The following is a 22,140-nucleotide window of genomic DNA, read 5'->3' on the forward strand; positions in this document are numbered from 1 at the left end:
ATCACATTTTTCATCTTTTTCATCGCAAAATGTCAAATTTAATGCACTTGGCTAAGTGATGGAAAATTTCCCTCAGGGTTTGTGTGTGTATGCATGTAAGTGTGTGTGTGTGTGTGTGTGTGTGTGTGTGTTTCCATACCATGCAGGTCCAGCACCCCCTCTCTGACGGCCAGAGTCTTGGTTCCATACACAGGAAGCTCCGGAGATCGCAGGTTTCCATGAAGAGTGATGATAGCCTTGTGCTGGAACGGCGCCCCCTCCTGGCCGATCTGGAGCCGTCCTCCATCTGTGATCAGGATGTTTTCTGCCTGGAGCTCAATGTCCGCTTCATCAAACACCAGTGTGCCTCCTGACAAAACAAACCAGCTGGTTACAAACTGAATTATGACTCTGTGTATTAAGAGCCTTATGTTCTGTCTTCCTTCAATTTCATTTTACAAAAACTACATCAATCCATCCAGATCCCCCCTCCAGTCTAAAGGGCATCATTTTTCTAGGATGTCTACATTTATGATTACTGTCATCTGACTCCATTCAAATGGACAAACTTATTTGATTGGATGTCTATAAGCCAATCACAGTGTTTCACATCATCTAAAGTGGAGCCACACCTCCTTTTTCAGCAATCATCTGAGGCACATTTTAAACTGTTAATTATATTGTTAAAATATATAATTTGTGTTTAAACTGTGTTTCACCTAAACATGAGATGTTATATTACTTATACATGTCAAAATACACTATATTACCAAAAGTATTCGCTCACCCATTCAAATGATCAGAATCAGGTGTCCTAATCACTTGGCCTGGCCACAGGTGTATAAAATCAAGCACTCAGGCATGCAGACTGTGAAACAAGACATTTGTGAAAGAATGGGCCGCTCTCAGGAGCTCAGTGAATTCCAGCGTGGAACTGTCATAGGATGCCACCTGTGCAACAAATCCAGTCGTGAAATTTCCTCGCTCCTAAATATTCCACAGTCAACTGTCAGCTCTATTATAACAAAATGGAAGCGTTTGGGAACAACAGCAACTCAGCCACGAAGTGGTAGGCCACGTAAAGTGACGGAGAGGGGTCAGCGGATGCTGAAGCGCATAGTGCAAAGAGGTCGCCGACTTTCTGCACAGTCAATTGCTACAGAGCTACAAACTTCATGTGACCTTCAGATTAGCCCAAGTACAGTACGCAGAGAGCTTCATGGAATGGGTTTCCATGGCCGAGCAGCTGCAGCCAAGCCACACATCACCAAGTGCAATGCAAAGCGTCGGATGCAATGGTGTAAAGCACGCCGCCACTGGCCTCTAGAGCAGTGGAGACGCGTTCTCTGGAGTGATGAATCACGCTTTTCCATCTGGCAATCTGATGGACGAGTCTGGGTTTGGAGGTTGCCAGGAGAACGGTACATTTCAGACTGCATTGTGCCGACTGTGAAATTTGGTGGAGGAGGAATTATGGTGTGGGGTTGTTTTTCAGGAGCTGGGCTTGGCCCCTTAGTTCCAGTGAAAGGAACTTTGAATGCTTCAGGATACCAAAACATTTTGGACAATTCCATGCTCCCAACCTTGTGGGAACAGTTTGGAGCGGGCCCCTTCCTCTTCCAACATGACTGTGCACCAGTGCACAAAGCAAGGTCCATAAAGACATGGATGACAGAGTCTGGTGTGGATGAACTTGACTGGCCTGCACAGAGTCCTGACCTGAACCCGATAGAACACCTTTGGGATGAATTAGAGCGGAGACTGAGAGCCAGGCCTTCTCGACCAACATCAGTGTGTGACCTCACCAATGCGCTTTTGGAAGAATGGTCAAAAATTCCTATAAACACTCTCCTCAACCTTGTGGACAGTCTTCCCAGAAGAGTTGAAGCTGTAATAGCTGCAAAAGGTGGACCGACATCATATTGAACTCTATGGGTTAGGAATGGGATGGCACTTCAGTTCATAGTATGAGTAAAGGCAGGTGAGCGAATACTTTTGGTAATATAGTGTATCATGTGAAAGATTTGTAGCTTTTACTGAGGATTTTTTTTTTTCAAAACATCCTCTCATTGGAATGGAAGAGGGATCCAAATGTTGGAGGGAAAACAGAGAAATGAATCAGGGAAATCATGTTTTGATTTATTTTTACTGTTTTGATTTGATTTGCTGATGATACAGTCAGCTTATAATGCCTCTGGTTATGTATTAAACTGTGAACACAATGGTTTCTGGAGATACTCCAAAAATTGGATTATTTTTAAATCGATAATTTTGTTAAAATAATACAAAATATATATGCAACATTAAACTTGTGTTTTTTGTTGAAAAAAGTCTCTTAAGACTATTTATTGTCATTTTTAATATAAGGTGTTTTCTCACGTTCAGATTCTTTGTCCAATGGCATTGCCAGAAAAAATAACATATAATATCACTGTTATTTTTATTATTTGTTATCAACAAATATTATTATATTATATATTATTGAAGACTGAGGATGCATTATATTATCACATGATATTTTGACATGTATAAGTTTTTTTTTGCCTTTTTTCCTTTCCTTTTGTTGTTGCCTTGTCTCAGATTTTTCCTTAGCTCTTCATATTTTCCTTTTTTGACAATGCTCATGTACTGTGCTTCTATCTTAGTTTAAATGTTGTATTAGTTTAAATGTTTTTATGCACTGTAAGCACTTTGTTTGATATAAAGCGCTACAAATAAAATGTATTATTATTATTATTATTATTATTATTATTCTGAACTCACTCACATGGAATGAACAGTTCAAAAAGTTTCTTATTCATTTGAATTTCAGAAACATACATGTTTATATCCTGTTGTATCATCATAAATGTGTAGCCTCTGAATTGTTATGATTTTGAAAGTAACTGTGTTGAGGTAGGTGATTATTTTAATCCTGTTGTATCATCATAAATGTGTAGCCTCTGAATAAAATGTGTAGCCTCTGAATTGTTATGATTTTGAAAGTAACTGTGTTGAGGTAGGTGATTATTTTAAAATGTATTATTATTATTATTATTATTATTATTATTATTCTGAACGGGTTAATGTCACGCAGACACATTTCTGTTCTGTTATTCCTCTTAAACAGTTGCAGTGATTTTCAGCCTGTGAACAGTAAACCCTGGTTAGTGGCTTTGAGAAATCCTTTTCAAACCTTGAATGAGGAGCATCTTGAGCACCGGGGTGCTGGTGTCCAGCAGGATCGTCTGGTCTTTAGCGATGACAGCAAATGTGCCTCTCTCAGGTGGAGACAGGCCGCCCCACGTGTACCTGGACGACCACACGTCGATGTAGAAGAAGTCGGCGTCGTCCTGAGGAAAGACGCACAGAACAGAAAAAACTCTTACAATAAATGAAACTGGTGCAGATTACTGTATCGTCAAATAATCAGCTCTGAGCCTGCTTTTTGTTTCTTGGCTTTTTTTTTTTTATTTTGTTTTATTGTTTTGCTTTATATTTTATTTTATTTTATGCATTTTCTACCTTTAAAATATTTTAATTTCAACCAGCATTAAAAATTTTGTTTGTTAAGGCTTGCTTTGTGTTGCTATGTGGATGTAGTGTTTGTTTTGAACCTTGATCAAGTGATGTCTCTGCTTTAAAAAAAAAAAAAAAACTGACTTGACTTGAAAGGTCACATATATTTGGAGAGACTGTAGTCAAAACATTCGGGTGAAGGAGGGGGGCTTGATTTCCATTAATGTGATTGATCTCTACAGGGATTTTTTTTTTTCTCGAGCCTCCTCCAAGGACATGAAAGGGCAGTGTGAGCTGTAAACAAGCGCCTGTGAAGCTGTGTGTGTGTGTGTGTCCGTGTTAATAAGGTTAATTACTGAAATGAGGGCTTGAATATCTAAAAATCGGCATCCACAGTGTGAGCCTGAGGTATTTTCATGTCTCTGTCCTCTCTCACCATCTTGGCGATGCCTCGGTCACCGATGCTGACCCGGACTTTGGTCTCCTGGGACTTGGGCTGGGCGTTTGTCACGCAGATGATGTGTGTGTTGTTGGTCGACTGGACGTCGCAGACGGATCCTGCGATGGTGACGCTGACCTCAGAGCTGTCGGTGCTGCAAGGAGAGAAGGAGGACACAAAATGAGATTCAGTGTTCAACTGATGCCAAGAATTATGGTGTTGAACAGACAGAGTCGTTGTTAGGCAACGGAAATCTAATCGAGAAAATACAGCCTGTTGTGGTATATAAATTTCTGAAACTATGCTGTTCACATTATAAGATAGAGTCTACATTCTGTCTTAATTAAATATGATACTTACTGTATTTTTTGAATATGTATGTCATAAGGAGATGGTTGTTAAAACATGATGTGTATCATCATTCCACAAGCCAAATGTTTAAGTTTAAAGAAGAAAAAAGAGAGTGACTGAGTGGTGCACATGCATTTTGACTGCAAATCATCGCCTGTCAAAAGTAAGAACAGGCCTCAGCATCACACACAATGAAAACAAAGTCGGCCCCTTGGAAAAAAAAAACAAAAAAAAACAATTGTGTTGTGTAAGTTGAGCATTTAATTCTTAACCATTGGAGCATAATCTGGGTGTGGCGCTCCATTGTGCCATTTGCACAGCATGTTATCACGGCAGAGCCTCTTCCTGCTCAGTACCTGAAACCGGAGCCGCTGATGGTGAGCCTCGTGCCTCCAGCTGTTCCTCCTCGCCGAGGAGAAACCTCCGAGATCAGCGGGGTGAGCTGAGATTTGTACGTGAAGCCATCTGATACGTTCACGGCTTCCAGCTGGTTAACGACAGCGACCACACAGCTCACCTCTGACTCAGAGCCTGTGGGTAGACAGGTATTCAGACACACACACACACACACACACAGACACATATGTAAGAATGAGGGGAATAACGAGGACGCGTGCATGCAAACAGCGTACGATGTGTCGTCGCCTGTGACGGGTTTTTGTCTTATCTGACACGTCTGTCATTTTCTGCTCTGAGAACATTCCTCACAGAAAAGTTCAACCTCCATAACTGCAGTTCAAGTTCAGCTAAAAAACATCCGGATGAGCTCCACACATAATGAAGCGGCGTCTAAAGGTCAAAAATAAACCCGCAGGAATGCATTCTTTCCAAACGATGTGCAAAAGCCAGCGCCGTACAAAACTGAGACACGGCATGTCACAAGAAGGGCAGGGAGGCTTTTTTTTTTTTTTTTCTAGAAGATGAACAAACTCTTTTACTGTTTGGCTGGTAAACATCTTCCCTCTGAAACATAAACATGTCACCAAATTCCTTTTATTTATTCATTTTTATTTATTTATTTTTTTTGGCCTATAAATGCATTTTTCTCCTCAGAAGGCACAAACTAATGTATGTATGTAAAAAAGCTTAAAAATACAATGAGCTTGCCACAATGCAAAACTAAGAGAGGGTCAAAGAAAAGCAAGCAAGTAAACAAACAAACAAAAAAATGAACAAAAAAAAACAACAACAACAACCAACAATCTGTAGGAAAGTGTGGAAAACATATTTAAAAACATATTTGAAAAAAATCTAAACTATGAAAAACATAAAATATTGAAAATATGTTTAAAAATCACTTCTAAAAACTCCATCTTCATAGGGAAAAAGCAATTAAAAAAAAATTTTCATGAGAAAAAAGGGGCATTTCATTGAGGTTTCAGATGCTTAAAATTGGGGGGAAAATGATTTCTCTCCTGCTGCATATTCCTGTTGATTGCTGTCAGATGAAGGTCAAAACACGACGATCTCAATATTCTTTATTTAATAATAAGTTAGTGATAAATCCTGTCATGCTCACCGTTGTTGAACGGAGACTGGCAGTAGAGTCGGGTCGATGTCGACGCCTCTCTGTCGACCTCACACTCCTCCCCGCAGATGAGCACGGTGGAGTTACGAGGGTCGAACCCAGAGCCTTCGACCGCCAGCAGAGCACCGCCACCAAAACTGCCTGCATCATGGAGGAGAGATACAGCACCCATTAAAAACTCTTTAAAACATAATATGAAGCTTTAATTACCCCTGTCTCTGAAATGAGTCAGTGCAGCAGCAAAGAATGGAAAATAAGCATTATTTATTTAAACATACAAACAAAATAATATGCAGGTTTTACAGGCTGTTTACATGAGAGCAGCATAAACTGGCTGATATATTTGTAATAATCCCATGATATCACATTTTCTTCCAATATGGTGTTTTTCCTTACAGCTGACACAGCTCATTGGCTGTTGCTAACCTGTCATTGCAATATAAGCACATGTTAACTCTATAAAGCCTGAACTATGAAAGAATTGGCAGAAAATTCCAATTTTTTGAAATTGAACCCTTTATTTAGTCCTATAACAAAATATATATATATAAAAAAATCAAAAAATATGTTATTACACGACCTTTCTGGTGTATGATATATGATATGTACTTGAAGTGTCAATGGTATGATCCAGGGTGAACAGGGGAAGTGTTTAAAGGTATACAACAGTATTTTGGTCAAATATTGATTAAACTGAAAACGAAAAACGGAACTGAAAATGTGTATTATATATGATAAAAATGGCTTTATAGGGTTAATTATAATCATCTGTTATTTTCCAACTAAAATGTGTTGATGAACAGAATACTACTGTATGAACTGATGCACCCTTATTGTGAACACAAAGACAGAGCAAGATTTCTTTTTTTTTTTTTTTGTAGTATCGGCTGTCTCTCTGCTTACCCTCACTGGGCTGGACCCTGTTGAGAACCAGCTCGTAGGCGAAAACCACATCTGACCGGGCATGACCCTTGACCTCGTGATGGAGCACGACCGGGTACGAGCCCCCCGGGTTTTCACCCGCCGCACACTGGACCTGTGTGTCGGTGACGGCGGACACGTTGCAGGGAACGCCGTTGATGCTCACAGAGATCTGCTGGGGGTCGGAGCCAAACCCCGACCCGGTGAGCGTGATCTCTGAGCCGCTGGGGCCTGTGGGACAGAGGCAGAGGGGGAAAGGTTAGACACCATTACATGAATGTAATATGAGCATAATACTTTGTTTAGCTCTTATTTTTTGCTCAGGGAAAGAGATATGCTGTGTGCTGCTGTCTATGACATATGGGCGTTGTCAGATGAAACTCTTTTGACTCCAGTTATGGTGTCTGCTGTGTTTTTACTGGAATTGAAGGATTACATGATGTTATGTGGGTTGAGATGGGGTGATTTCCTAGCAAGGAGAGAGGCTTTTTGGATCTTTATCTTTAATTTTATATATGTCTGTCCTAGGGATGCACCCGAATCTGAATCCATTTTCGGCAAAGTAATGAATAATGGCATTTTGCTGAATAAATTACCCCTCTGAACATTTTTCTTAAAGTTTGGCTTTAAAAAATACATTCAGTTTCTTCACAATCTGAGTTTACATGCAAAGAATGACACTACTTTTAGCCTTTAGCCGGCCCTTTAATTTGAAGTAGCGTTAACCCAAAGCTACATGTGATGCCAGTGGATGGAGATAGACCAAAAGAACAGACAATAACAGTAAGGGTGCACAAAAAATGTGAATAATATTATATTTCTTTGGATCTGCAGAATACATAGTCGTTAGAGCGGGTTTCCTAAACCTATATAATTTTAATAAGTAAGGAAGTAAGTAAGTACTTAAGTATTCAGAAAAACATACTGAGATAAATAGCTTATTTAGCAAGTGGGTCGAGAGCTTTGTTGGTGTTTTGACTTGAACATTTTTTAATTTCCTGCAGAAATTAGCGCCCTAAGAAATTACATGGCTGTGCAGGAGACATCTCGCGTATTCTTCTAATTTTAGTATTCCCACTTACCCACAAGTGCAGCTGAATTTGTAAAACCTGAGTTTATGAAATTGTTTTACAACTAATTTGATCATTTGAAAACTATACATCCTCAGTCTTCACTTGATTCACTTCACCTCTTGATCTGTGAAACTCACTCACTGTGTGTGTGAGACATGTTGGAGCCCTGCTTACCCGTGGCGGGGCTGATGGAGCTGACGTCCGGGGTGTGAGCCTGGGAGTAGGTGAAGTTGAGAGGAGGATACTCCACAGAGAAGACCTGAACGCTCACGCTCACCAGCCCCTCGCTGTGCGGCAGGGTGAGGCAGCGCAGCATCCCTGGGGTGACCTCCTCGATCCAGCAGGGTGCATCACCGACCATGACACTGGTGTTCCCCGGGGCAAAGCCATTCCCTGTCAGGACGAGCGGGGTTCCTCCCGCCACGCTGCCCGCCTCTGGGCTCAGGGCTGCTTGGGCGCGGCTGCTGAGGGTCACCTCACCGGACGCCAGGCCTTTACTTCTCACAACCACCAGGACGTCGTGATCTCCGGCGGGGAGAGCGCCAACCATAAGTGTGATGCTGCCATCTGTTACCGCGGTGACCTCCAGCTCCGAGTCACCAGCGAAAACCGCCACGTCATCCACAGCGCTGCCAAACCCGGCGCCTGAGACGGTCACTGTGGTGTAATTACCGCTGACACTGTCGGGGGAGACGCCGGTCACCGTGGGGGTGACGGAGGCAGAGTAGACGAAGGAGCAGTTTGAGTGGCAGGAGCTTCTGAGGTGGGCTGTGTGGAAGACGACGTCACCGGTGCGCGGCTGAGACGGCGAGGTGTCACAGGTGATGCTGGTGTAGTTGACGGACAGGACGGCGCAGGGCACGTTGGCTACGGTGACCCGCCCCTCTGAGAAGCCGGAGCCCTGGATGTGGAGCCGGGTGTGGCCGCCGGGGCTGCCGATAGGGGGCGTGACTGAGTCGATGACGGGCAGGAGCACAAAGCGGCGGTCGAGCTCCTCTGGCGCGGTGATGATGGCGCTTCCCAGGTTGTTGACTCTGACGGCGACGGGGAGCGGGACGCCAACGGGGGCGCCGCTGTCTCGCTGGAGCCTGCAGTTGATATCTGAGTGAGAACTGTTGATGACGCTGCAGGGCAAACCTCCCACCGTCACCTGGATGAGGCAGGAAAGGGCAAAGCATGACCAAACACCCCAAGTTCATATTATCAGGTGATCGCACACAAACTTGGGGTAAAAAAAAATAGAAGTGGAAGTCTTTAGGAAACTCAATTATCTTTTCAACAAGTCAAAACCTGCTTAATGATTGTCACATTCTCGTGAGCTGTCAGCAAAGTCTGGGCCTTTTTCGGTGGAAGACAACACCCCTAATCATTTAGCAATGCTGCCTATTGTGACAACAGAGGCTGTGGGGAACAAAGATGTTGTAACATATTTGTTTACAGTCTGGAGTAACATGACAACTCTGTGGAATGACTAAATTACTAGGATTCTGGTATTAAAAACAAAGAAAATGCACCGAAAATCTAAATAAGTTTAATAAAATATTGTATGTAATATGTAATAAATATGTGTATGTAATAAATCTGTGGGTGTATGGATCAATCTTAATTACAAACAAAGTATTTTAATACCATGCATATTAGCCGAGAGTTTTTTTTAACAAGTTACATAACTTGTTTGTGACTGTTTTGGATAGCACAGTCTTATGTACCATGCATTTTATTCTTTAATGATAAAGAGGAAATACATTATTTTGATATATCTGACATTTGACTGATTCACTGTGTGCATTGATTGCGATATCTAGCAGATTTTAGTTGACAGTATGATCTTACTGGCCTGAAGACTTGTTGACTAGAGAAAAAATCAACTGCATCAGGCCTTTGATATCTCTAGATTCCTTAATGTTTTTAAGGATTTTTACTCCGAGTTATCAAACCCTTGCCAACTGACAATACTTGAAATGCAAGAAATTAATGTAAAGGAACAACAGATGAGGATTTTGGGAGCATACAGACTTTCAACACAGTGCAGGCCTGAGGGACGTTAGATTTTATGAGAGAAATGAAACAATTTCGCACCAATGAACACTTGTACATTACACCAGTGTCACATCACATTACATGCACATGTTTAATATCTAATTTTGCAGAAACTAAAGCACACCTAAAAGACCTACAGACTCTTGGTGATATCAACACATGTCGATGAATATAAAAAAAAAAATCATTCACACCTCATTGGCGCAGGCTGTGTCGCTGAAGCCCGTGCCCTGGATGTGGATGACCTGGTGAGCTGTGCCCTGGCTGGGGGAGATGGAGTGCACCATGGGGGTGGCGCAGGCGGAGAAGCTGAAGGAGACGCTGCCTGAAGTCTGGTTGGACCGATGGCTGCACTGCAGGGAGGACACACACTCTGGCACCGACCTGCTGACACGATGTGACCCTGCAGGAGAGATACATCCGAGGTGAGTTTGAACACGGCGAGTCTGGCCACGTTTGACCCACTGCTGTAAGAAGCTGAAGGCACATTAGCAGCGCTGCGGTGTCTTTCTGAGGACATGGACTTGTCTCGCTCCGGTGCCTGATTTGACTCTGGTCTCTACTCCAACAGCAAATTCATCATCATCATCAACCTTTATTTGACTAGGCAAGTTAATTAAGAGCTGACTCTTATTTACAATAACGGCCTAGGTGGGGGTAGTGGCCCCCTGGGGAGGGGTTTGGGGATTAAAATAAAATAAAAAAAAAAAATAAAGAAAAAAAATAATAAAAAAAAAAAAAAAAAAAAAAAAAAGGGATAAAACAGGGACAGGGTTAAGGACAGACATATAGACATACACAGAATAAGCAGTTGCTGTAGCCAGCACATGAAACACAGACACGGAAGATCATATCATATCAAATTGATGTGACTTTTGTTTTTTCCAATCTAAAAAAATTTCAAAGATGCCATAAGTTGTTTCTCCATAGGATCTCCTTTTCTTTATTTTCTCTCTAGAAACAACATAAAGATACTGAGTGAGGTTTGTGACCAGTAGTGATGCTATAGTGTACATTACGAGAACAGGGTCCCCATTTTGTTTGTATCACATGTACCTCCAGTACGCCACGAGCATGAAGGAACTAATCTTAACCATGCAACTTCCAAAATATTCCACAATATGACTATTCAGATGTCTTTTTTTTCACTAAGGAAATGCCTGTTTTGGTTTGGGCTTGCACTCATCTAACCTGCATATTGGTACCATACCTGAACTTTCCTGTGATTCAGTATGTACGGTACACGTAATCTCTCTGCACCAAAGCAACTAGAAAAAAATTCCTGCACTTTTACTGCGCGTACAAACCAAAATGATCCTGACACCCGGGATCAAGGACCTCCTGATGATTTAGGATCAAAAGCTCAGACTGACAGGAGGGTTCATTCACACTCATTCAGCCTCTAAATGTTGACGTCTCCCCGCGGTTTACTGACAGCAGGTTATCTATAGCACATATTTACCGCCTGTCATGTGTCTGGCCTCCATGCCTCCCACTCTGACAGACACTCTGCCGCTCGTCTCCTCCAGAGGCCTGACTCTCACCACCCCCTGCAGCAGCCTGGTGTCAGACTCGTCGATGTAGCCGCTGCTGTAGTAATACACACCGGCTTCAGTGAAACGGTAGCGGAACAAGCCTGAGGGGAAAGAGAGACAGAGAGAGAGAGAGAGAGAGAGTGTATAGATGTGACTAAAATTAGCCTATATGTAACATACTTGGTCTGTCTGTCAAACATAGGCAAAGTGGTGGATGAGCTGTACCCTCTGGGCTCTTGGTGTCTCCACTGTTGAACGGTCCACCCTGGTAGCTCGTGCCACTTGGTCTGGAAACGCTGAAGACCCGGTAGCCCACCTCCTGGAAGGCCGGCGCCTCCCATCGCCAAACCACAGTATCTCCAACAGACACTGAGAGCGAGGCTGGTTCCCACGCGTAGCCCTGTCCGAAATCTGGACAACACAGAGAGACACAGAATCAGACACACAGCTCGCACACACACACACACACACTCACAGAGGGCATAACAGACACAGAGAAGAAGCCATTGTTCTTGTGCATGCAACTTGTAATCAAAATGCTTATAATACCTCGTCTACATGTAACATAGTTATGGAAAAACTTTAACAATGGGGCAGACAAAATAGTTCTTGAACACTTTAAATGTTTTTTTTTTCTTTTTTAAGACTAATTGCCCTCCTTTCCTTTTACAAGCAGACTCCTCGTCGCTTTTGCGCTCGCAGCAAGAGGTGACAGTTTCCTTGCTCGCAGCCATCCTCCGTAAGTGAATCCCCTCTCTGTTGTTCTGCGCCTGAGCCTGCCGAGGTTTGGTTTGACAGGATCACAAAGAAGCGGGACGTAAACCTACCGCGGTGGGAGCCTTGGTTGGTGACGATGTGAGTCTGCTCCTCCGACTGCACGATGCATTCAAGTTCATCCTCTGAGGCGGCCATCACCTCGCACTCAGCACCTCCTGTCAAATCCCAATCCCCCCCCGAAGACATGTGAGATCATACATAAAACCTGCAGCGCTTAGCGACACAGTTTTGATGGTTATATCTGGATGTATTGCATCTCTGCAGACTCAGGGTGGGGAAAATTACCAGCAGCCAACATGTAAGTTTTGGCTGTGGCTCGTATGTTTATCTACATCAAACCTCCATATTAGCATGAAATTTAGTCTCATTTTCAGTATTAAAACCACAACAAGTGAAAAAATATGTTTAAACAAAGAAGTAGGCTTGACACTTGATCAAGCAAATTCAGCAGCTGAAAATGGGATTATCTCATTCCGTTGGCAGATTTTTTTTCCCACTTATTTTAAGAAAATCAGGCTTTGAAAACTCAATAATCGATTACAGTGGTCCCTCGTTAATCGCGGGAGTTAGGTTCTAAAAATAACCCGCAACAGGCGAAATCCGCGAAGTAGTCAGCTTTATTTTTTACAATTATTCTAGATGTTTTAAGGCTGTAAAACCCCTCACGACACACTTTATATACTTTTCTCAGACAGGCATTAATATTTTCTCACTTTTCTCTCTTGTTTAAACACTCTCAAAGTTCAAACCTTCGTAGAAAAATAAGTCCAGTAAAAAAAAAAAAAAAGCATGCAAAATTGCACTAAAACAAATCCACGAAACTGCAAGGCCGCGAAAGGTGAACTGCGTTATAGAGAGGGACAACTGTACATAACTTGTTATAGTGGACATTTTTGGCAGCGTGTCAGCCACCAGTGATCGCTTTGATATGTGACTCCATTCACAAACATAGGCAGCTGGTAAAATCAGGAGTACGGCTGGTGATTCTTGGGGTAAACAGCCTGTCTGACATGTCGAACTGCTCACCGACAGAGACTTGGTTGTCTGTGCTGCTGCTGCTGAAACCAGAGCCGGAGACGGTCAGCCTGGTCCCTCCCAGCAGGGAGCCCACCTCGGGGGAGATGCTGTGGATCTCCAGGATGTATTCAACTGTGGTGTTCACATCGTTGCTACAGAATGGAAAGCAGAAAATAACTGAATAAATCCCCAAATGTGCGACCTGCTCTTGCAAAGTATTTGTTGGCCTGATGGTTCTGGTTCAGCTGTATTGAATTATATAGAATACAATTACATCAATTATGATGAATAGTTAAAAAGGGGTAGGCATAAATAAGTGTATACTTCTTCCTACTCCTTTTTCAAACAGGATACACTATATTGTTTATCTGTTTCTCTTTTTGTTGTCTTTTTTTATCTTTTGTATTTATATATGGAAAACGAACAAATAAATATATTTTATTTTTTGTTGTATACTTGTTCGAAAATAAAATCTTTCATTCATTCATTCATTCATGGTAAAAAAAAAAAAAAAACCTATTAGTCACAGTATTGGCTGAGTGAAGACTGCAGACTTCTATAACAAATCTGTGATACTTTATAAGGTATAATCAGTTGTGTATTTTGAAATAATGATCAGTAAACATCAGGGAACTGTTTTTTTTTTTTGTTTTTTTTTCCAATTTGATGGATGAAATTTTGGAAGAAACCTATCCCTTTTAATTAAAGTCAAATAAAGACAGATCAAAGAGAGAGACAAGTATCACTAGTACCAATCGTTTCATCTTCTATAATGAACATGTGCTGCTTTTTTCCATTATGGAATGAATATAATCATTTTGTTGTGATGTTTGCTGTCTCGTAAAAATATTCAACAGCCTGTCAGAAACTTTGTGACAATCATATATCGAAAAATAACATGCACGTTTCCTCAGTTGCCTGCCAAAGTCTTTCCAGATGAGGAAATGTGAAGTTTTAATTTGATGCTGGGCGTCATGGATGAAAGATGTCCTGCAGAGTGACAGTACCTTGTCTCAGGGTAGCCATTGTTTCCAACCTGTACGTCCACGTGGTACAGACCAGGCGGGAGCACAGGGAGGACACAGGTGATGTTAGTCTCTGTCCACTGTTCGATGCGACATTCCTCCCGGCCGACGTACACGGCGCTGTCATTGTCTTGGCCTCCGAGGTTTGAACCCGAGATGGTGAGAACTTGTTGTCCTGCACGACAGAGGAAGAGCATGGCAACATCAACACAGCTCTCCATGCGGAGGTTCATGTCACTGAAGATAATAAGCACTTTCCAGCCGGTGCCACAATGGGTTTACATATTTCTAAAGCTTAATCTCTAGAAAGTGGGTGGTACTGATGGTCCTCTAGGGTTGTTGTGGAGACAGTTCTCTTTTGAAAACTATAATTAGCTTGCAGGACGTGCATCTTTATCTAATAGTTTCTAATCTCCCACTCTGTCACTCAGGGTTTAATAAAAGTACGGGGCGAAGACAGAGAAAACCTGTAAATCAACATTACGCCACAGCAGAACAGATCTATAAGGTGACAGAGGGAACAAAAGGTTTCCATGCAGCCCACACAAACAGAAGTGGACACCTGCCAACATGTCCATCACATCCTCTTCTCTTCAGACGTTCACTATTAGAAAATGTTCTTTGTTGTTCAGATGACTCACAAAAGGAGCGATAATTTCAGTATCAAACGCAGATGCACTGAATATGATGTATGATTGTCATTTCACATACACTTGTGGCCTCGGATAGACCATTAGTTGTGTTTGGAGAGTAGATGCATGGCACTCATAAAAAGACCCCTTGTGGTGTTATTAGACCGGCTTTATATCTGGTTTTACAGCGCTGGGAATAACTTGCTAATGTGTGTTTGGCAATAGGGTTTTAACAACAATTACTTACTCGTGACAGTGGCTGCGGGTCATTTAGTAGTTTGTTTTGTGAGTTAAAAACAGGTTGGAAAACATCATGCGGCCTGGGTTTTAAAGAAAATGAACAAACTGAATCCCATTATTTTCCTAAACAAAGGCGTTATAGGCCAGGCAGACAATTGGTGTTTCTGCAGTGAGCTCATTAGACGTATCAGGTATCAGCTGACCTTTGGAGACAGCGCCCATCCTGCACATTAAGCTTGATTCTTTTTTTCAACCACATCAAAAGAGCATAATCCAAGGACGCTCCTCAGTTTCCCTGCTTTTACAACGATGCCATCGACTCCATCTGTGATGTGATTTACAAAGGCTCCATTTAGAGTGACATTTGAAAAATTGCCTCTCAGCTCACCGATGACAGTGGTAGTCTGGGGACTCAGACCCGTGATCCGCGCTGTGAGGTTGTTATCATAAGTGAAGGTGCTGCTTGCTGTCTCGATCATGTCTCCTTCCCTCACCGAGACGCTCTGTGACCCTGCAGGCCCCTGAAACAAGTGCAATAGTAGAATAGTTATGATAACTGAGGCATGTATATATGTGTAAGTGCGTATCCCTGTGCACAACTGCTCTTTGAGATGCTGGAAAATAAGGGAAAACGACTGGTTTGCTGTATATCGAATAATTTTATCAGTGTGGTAATGGAAAATATATATATATTTTGTTCTATTTTTTAAAATTGTCACATGAAAAATGAATACGACAAAAAGCTGACTCAAGCTAATCTGTAATTAAAATTAAAATTTGCTGTTTTTATTTATGTGATTGATGTGTGGGAGGTGTTGGGAAATGCAGACAAAGGTACTAAGTGGTTTGCAGGTTGTACACTTACCGCCGGCGTTCTGCATTTTAACTCGGTGTCACTCGCGTGAAGCACGATGCAGTCGTCACTGCCGAGCGTGACCGTGCTGTTGGGGCTGAAACCGAAGCCTGTCACGGTCAGCAGAGTGCCGCCTGTGAGGAGAGAGTACAAGCTAAAGGCTGAAACACTTAAAACATGACGGGCGAGCTTTGTCTTCTCCACAGACACTGTACAGTATGTCTGGTCCTGCTGACCGCACACCATCTGTGGGACCTTTTTTTTAGGAATACTAAACATTTTGGACAAAATATCCTTTTTGCGACTTACCAAGGCTGAGACAAGCTGTTCGATACCATTTTCAGCTCTGTACATCCACTGGTTCTTTCTTTACACAATTTATCATGTGCATTTGAAAAAACAAAATAAGGATACATGTGTTCAGCGGTTACAGTTACATCATCTAAGTTCTATTTTTTTAAATTAAAAAAATCTCAAGATGTGTATTTGTAATACACATGATACACTGTAAAAGTAAGACAGGTTCACAGTTTATTGTTTCACTTTGACAGAGCTAGGCTAACGACTCCCATAGACTTCAAGTCTTTTTGCTAAGCTAATACAAAATGCTATCCATAGGAACTGAACTACTGGATGTACAGAGGTGAACATCATGTCTCAGTCTGGGAAAGTTGGAAAAACGATATTTTGCCCAAAATGTATTCCTTTAAGATCTTAACGTGTCTGCAGCATCGATGCCACCCACACAATTACTGAATGTTTGTTGTTGTTTCACTAATTCTCATTCTGATTTTGTGACTAATATTAGCAGGATTGGGGTGTTTGGTTCATCGACTGGTGCGTGTTAACACACTGTACCTGCCAGACTTCCAGAAAGTGGGGAGACAGAGGACACAATGAGCTGGTAGGTGAAGTTGAGGTCGTTGTCTCCGGCGTGACGGGAGCGGCCCAGAGAAGGGAAGCTGACTGACACCGGGTAGGTGCCGGCGCTGGCCCTGCCCAGTCTGCACACCTGGGTGGTGGCTGAAAAATAATTCACAAAATCTGCTTAAACTCCTTGAAGCAAAAGCAAGGAAGAAATAATGTGAAGCCTAGTTGTTTTTGGTGAACTTTGGACTTTTAATTAACAGAATGATTCTTCCTTTGCCTCACAGATGTCCTCTAATCCTGCAAACGGCTGATGATTAGTATTCCCCTTTCCAAGCCTATTCCACTTACCAGTGACCTGTTCGACGTGGCATCGGGCAGGTCCCACCATGATGGAAGCATTTTCACTGCTGAAACCAGTCCCAGTGACAGTCAGGAGGGTTTCTAGGCCGGGGGACCCTGAACAAAAAAAAAAAAAAAAAGCAATTTTCCTTCATGAATTCAACTCGTCTTTGATGTTTTATACTGTATGTACATTTGGCCTAAATGTGAGTTTTACTGTAAGCTGATAAACATTTTAACAAAATTTTAACTTTTTCCTTTTTCTCCTGTTCTGTTGTTTTGAAAAAAGTACAATTTTAGATGTGGTATTGTTTTTTTTTTTTTTTTTTTTTTTTTTTTTTTTTGCTGTTGTTGTTTTTGACATATTGGAACTAGATTTGGCATCAAAAAATGCAAATTTGTGCCAGATCTACAGTTCAACCATCTAACTTCTCCTGATATGACTTTTTTTTTTTTTTTTTTTTTTTTAATCCCAAGACATGTACTCAAGCATTTATGCTAAGCTAACACCACACAGGAACTGAGAGCCACTGGACGTACAGCGGTGAAAATGGTTTTGAGCATCTTGTCTCGGTCTGGGTAAATCGGAAAAAGGGTTTGACCAAAACACTGGCTATGCATAATATATTTCACAAAACTATTAACCAATAACTCTTCATGGTGAGTGAACCAAGATGCACCTTGGGACGGGCTGATTCCAGTCACAACCGGCGTGTTTTCCTCCGACCACTCGAAGCCACAGTCACCAGAACACTTAGAGGGAATACCGTTGATGTAAACCTCCACCTGCAAAGAGCATCACAGTTCTCGCAGTCAGAAACACACAGTGTGACATTTTGACAAACGCACCACCGTAGCTGCAAATCACTGCAGCGTCTCACATGCCACAAAGCACCTGTTCCACAAAATGCAAACATTAAACAAATACCATGCGGGTTATGCAACAGCACGGACGTGAAAGGAGTCTCGCTGCGCAGGATTTATAGTCAGCAAACAAATCAAAAACCAACAATGGCCTGAGCAGGCGGCAGACAGACAGATAGCGCCGCTGCCAAATGTGCCCGAGGCTTTTTGCATCACAGTCGTACCTGAGGTTTGCTTTCCCACACACGCAGGAAATCTCCAGTCAGGCTTCGCATGGACAGGCCGCCCTTTGTCTTCTCACGTGCCTCGACGACCGCGTTGTTGCCGACAACAGACGAGTCATTGACCTGTGGCGAGAGTGACTCTGAGTCATCACCAGCTTCCTATTCTCTATTTACATGAGGACATTTTCACGATTTTATAATGATTCAAAATGAATGGGAAAAACAGAAATAATTTAATATGAAAACATACTACTAATTCACCTTTTATAACACTAATTCTATTATTACTGCTACTATTACTACAAGTACAGTTTCTGTACTGCTACTACTATTCTATTGCTGATTTTAATATTACTGCTATTATTATAACTAACTACTGCTTCTACTACAAGTGCCATTATAGCTGCTATTGTAACTACAACTGCTGTCACTGCTACAACAAGATTAACAGAGTTTCAGAATGATTCACAGGCAGTAAAGTAATATTAATACCTTGAAGTGCCTTAAATTTTCCCTTAAGCAGCTTTAAAGTTAGAAAAAATAACATATGGTATGAGACTGTCACATATATATTCTCTATCTGCTGTTTGCAACGCTTCATTGAAGATACATCACACTGATACTGGGTAAAATATTCAAACTCAAGATGTCATTGTTTTATGACTGTGACATTACATCATACAGAAAATATCTCGGTGCCTTGTGCGTCATTTTATACACATTTCCCTGTAATTCAGAAGGACATGTTTGATGTCTTTGGAAACCTTGGTGTCTTCTCTACAAGTAAAATAAATTTCTGTGCATGCCTTTGTAATGACTGAATGAAGGGTAAATGAACACAAAATGAATGACGACATGTTTAATATCGGGCTGGAGTCTGACCTGCATGAGAGGCTGGTCTCCGGGCTTGGTGAGCCACTTGACCTTCCACTTGGGGCGTCGGCAACCTCCTTCCTGTGTGACCTGGACCTGTCCCATCCCTGGGATTCCCTCCAAGGCGAACTTCAGGTCGTCCTCACTGATGTCCACCGACAGGCCTGGGAAGAAGCACGCAGCATGCATGATGCCTCCATGTACAGCTACACAGCATGTTAGAGACATACTGGACATGCATCTGTATGATGATGAATGCATTTATACTGAGCGATCCATTTTGGAAAAACATCAGCGCAACACCAGTGCAGATTGTTCAAATGTTATTACTATTTTTAGCTACGATCGTTCAGAAACTAATATAACCTGATATAAGTTTAGGCTATGAATCGTTTTTTGTCAAATGTGGAAAAAAATGGTTTGAAGCTTCAACACTGGCATTTCTATAAAAAAAATCAGAATGCAATCTGTTTTTCAAGGTGTTTTTTCAGCCTTGCTGGTTAACTTGCTGGGTGATGCGTGTCTGTGGGACGGCGTGTTTGCAGCCAGCAAACCAGCCAGCCACAGCTAGTTCTTAAAATGCAAATCATCAGGCATTACACGCTGCTCTGCACATCTACCTTCAACACGGGTCCCATAAATCTCCACATCAAAGGTGCCATTCAGAGGAGGGGTGGCTTTGTTCGGGCGGGTGACGGTGACGGTGACGTCGCCATTTGTGAACTCGGCCATGTCCTCGCTGCTGTTGGACATCTGTGAAGGGAAGGTGGAGAGGCAGGAAGTTAGACAGATTCAGAGGATACGCTAATGACAGACATCACACGCAACCATTCCCACAGCCTGAGACAAGAGTTATGTAACTTTATCACATTCTGTAAGTCTAGTTTGGGAAAACAGACGTTTTTTGTTACCGTGCAAAGTGTCAACTTCACAGGCTTGTGTTTAGACTGAACACCATGCACTTTTAAAGTTCATCCAATGGGTTTTATTCATCCAACTGTTGTAGATTTTTCTCAAACTGTAGAGGAGTTAAAATGTGAAAATCACAAAAATTGATATCATCATTATCCTGTAACAAACATCCATAATTTTCAAAGTACAGTCTTTTAAACCCTTCATCGATGCTGTGGCATGAGCTAACGAGAGTGACGTTCACTCATCATTGTAGACGCAGAGCGACACTTGAGTAAAACAAGCGGTACACCCAGACACGCTCTGTAGTCACATTTTTCCGTGCCAGTCCGTTCTGTCTGTCACTGCTGCTGCTGTAATCTGTTAGGCAAATGTCTGATTACTGTCCACACACGCAGAGGCGTAGGGCAGAGTGGAGCCTGTCTGTGTTTTGACTTATCACATGGCTGTGGGCTAGTAAGCCTGTCCTTTGGTCAAACTAATCACTCTATTAGTAACTGATTTCAATATTACAGCTGGTTCACTTTTGTTGCAGCAATAAGCCAAACTGAGACAGACCCAAGCAATTATTATGTAGCAATTAATGAGACTCCAACTATTTAAAAAAAAAATATATAAACTTCACATTTTCTGCTCATCTTTTCCCACAGCAAGCAGTCATATTTCTCATATTTCTCCTGCCTTTTATCCAGCTGCTGGTTTCCATTCATTCCCCTACGACATGAAAATTAACTTTCTGAGACTTCAAACGCTCTTCACACCAGTATTCCTGTAATAAAGTCATCCACATTCATTTTCCTACAAGCAGCAGCACTGTTGTGTTTGCTTTACACATCAAATTGATCAGGTCTGTGGTTTATGAATGTTTATGAAGCTGCAGAAGCAGAACATTATAAGGCGAGTATTTCAACCAAAAAAACACTTTGGCGCCCTCACATGATTTGCAAAACGGTTTGTTGCAATGCAAACTGTATAAATGTGGGCTTTTAACCCTGTGTTGGACTGGCAACCCGTCCAGGATGTTGCCAGTTTATTCTGACTGGAATAGGAATGATCGGAAAATGAAAGTGAATGACTCCTAGACCGCATTCTTTAACGTGAAATTCAATCAGTCACTCACCTGCAGGAAGCCGAGGTCAAACAGGGGAAAGCCGTGGGCGCAGTCGAGAGGAGTGGCTGTGATCTCGTAGCTGATCTGGGAATCATTTGTCCCTCCGACTTTGTGCACATCGATCGCCTCAAAGAAACGCTCAGAGCTGGTGAAAGGCGGAGGCCTTCTCTTTTGAATGACGGCTGTAAGAAACAACACAGAATGAGCAACTCAAGAAAATTAACATTTAGGGCTGGGAATCTTTTTGTACCAAGAATGATTTTATACCATCATAAGGTATTCACAAGCCTCAAAATGCTGCCTTCTTACAAAGAGAGGCCTAATGAGTGCCATTTTTCTGCATTATGATCGAGAAAATACACAGAATGTAGGTGGTCTCATGTTTTTAAACTGCTGCAATACTCCTGCAGCATAACAATGAGGCAAACCAAACCAAAGCAAAGCCAGAAGAGAATTGCACACCATTGTCATCAGTTGTGGTGGCTCTCTTTCCAAGGGAAATGGCATCCACATAGAAATCACCACCATCTCTGTACAGATAGAGATGCTGCAGCTCATACATGCTTCCCACGAACTCGGTCTGCAGCGAGCTCAGCAGGTTGACGCATTTGTAACTCCAGCTGTGGAGGAATAAAGAAACAAAGACAAAGACATGTATGCTGTTATTCCGCTCAGATATGCAACAAAAATAAAGTGCAAGTAGTGTTTGACAAATCAAAATCACAATATGATTGTTACTAACTTGTGTCCCTTGTTGAAAAAAGGGGTCATCTGTGTCGTCTCTGTCACGGTTTGGCCTTGGCCGTTGCGGTAAGAGAATCGGATTCCAATTTCGTCCTTCAACATTCCCTTGTATGCAAAGCAAAGCTGAGAAAAAAAGGGAAAAGAAAAGGGTTTTACTACATTTTTGTGAGAAAAATGAAGAACGGTCACAGTCCAGTCCCTTTGGTATTTTCAGCATCAAAGTTAAGAGGAAGAGCGAAGTTTCAAACAGGATTTCATTGTGGATGCAAACCATTACATCATCCCAGAAACTATT

At 42.1% G+C, this 22,140-nt stretch overlaps 1 protein-coding gene and 1 long non-coding RNA gene across 2 annotated transcripts in view; one reads left to right on the forward strand and one right to left on the reverse strand.

The window, feature by feature from the left end:
• Positions 1–22,140, reverse strand: part of pkhd1l1.1 (PKHD1 like 1, tandem duplicate 1) — a 55,291-nt gene that overhangs the window by 22,144 nt on the left and 11,007 nt on the right. The window contains exons 22-45 of the mRNA XM_030063116.1: positions 21,844–21,968; positions 21,564–21,721; positions 21,111–21,283; positions 19,699–19,831; positions 19,088–19,242; positions 18,206–18,328; positions 17,798–17,903; positions 17,127–17,234; positions 16,767–16,931; positions 15,921–16,042; positions 15,444–15,576; positions 14,166–14,358; positions 13,168–13,310; positions 12,192–12,296; positions 11,590–11,775; positions 11,292–11,465; positions 10,024–10,232; positions 7,964–8,939; positions 6,699–6,947; positions 5,787–5,936; positions 4,624–4,798; positions 3,914–4,070; positions 3,155–3,311; positions 140–349 (exon numbers count right to left, since the gene is read on the reverse strand). Of these exons, the coding sequence (XP_029918976.1) occupies positions 140–349; positions 3,155–3,311; positions 3,914–4,070; positions 4,624–4,798; positions 5,787–5,936; positions 6,699–6,947; positions 7,964–8,939; positions 10,024–10,232; positions 11,292–11,465; positions 11,590–11,775; positions 12,192–12,296; positions 13,168–13,310; positions 14,166–14,358; positions 15,444–15,576; positions 15,921–16,042; positions 16,767–16,931; positions 17,127–17,234; positions 17,798–17,903; positions 18,206–18,328; positions 19,088–19,242; positions 19,699–19,831; positions 21,111–21,283; positions 21,564–21,721; positions 21,844–21,968 (4,585 nt within the window). The remainder of the gene's footprint in view (positions 1–139; positions 350–3,154; positions 3,312–3,913; positions 4,071–4,623; positions 4,799–5,786; positions 5,937–6,698; positions 6,948–7,963; positions 8,940–10,023; positions 10,233–11,291; positions 11,466–11,589; positions 11,776–12,191; positions 12,297–13,167; positions 13,311–14,165; positions 14,359–15,443; positions 15,577–15,920; positions 16,043–16,766; positions 16,932–17,126; positions 17,235–17,797; positions 17,904–18,205; positions 18,329–19,087; positions 19,243–19,698; positions 19,832–21,110; positions 21,284–21,563; positions 21,722–21,843; positions 21,969–22,140) is intronic.
• Positions 6,537–17,713, forward strand: LOC115367406 (uncharacterized). The gene is made up of 3 exons (XR_003928909.1): positions 6,537–6,548; positions 16,439–16,568; positions 17,679–17,713. It is a non-coding gene; the product is annotated as an uncharacterized LOC115367406 (long non-coding RNA).

The sequence above is a fragment of the Myripristis murdjan genome, chromosome 11 (genome assembly GCF_902150065.1).
Source record: "Myripristis murdjan chromosome 11, fMyrMur1.1, whole genome shotgun sequence".
In the NCBI taxonomy this organism is placed as follows: domain Eukaryota; kingdom Metazoa; phylum Chordata; class Actinopteri; order Holocentriformes; family Holocentridae; genus Myripristis; species Myripristis murdjan.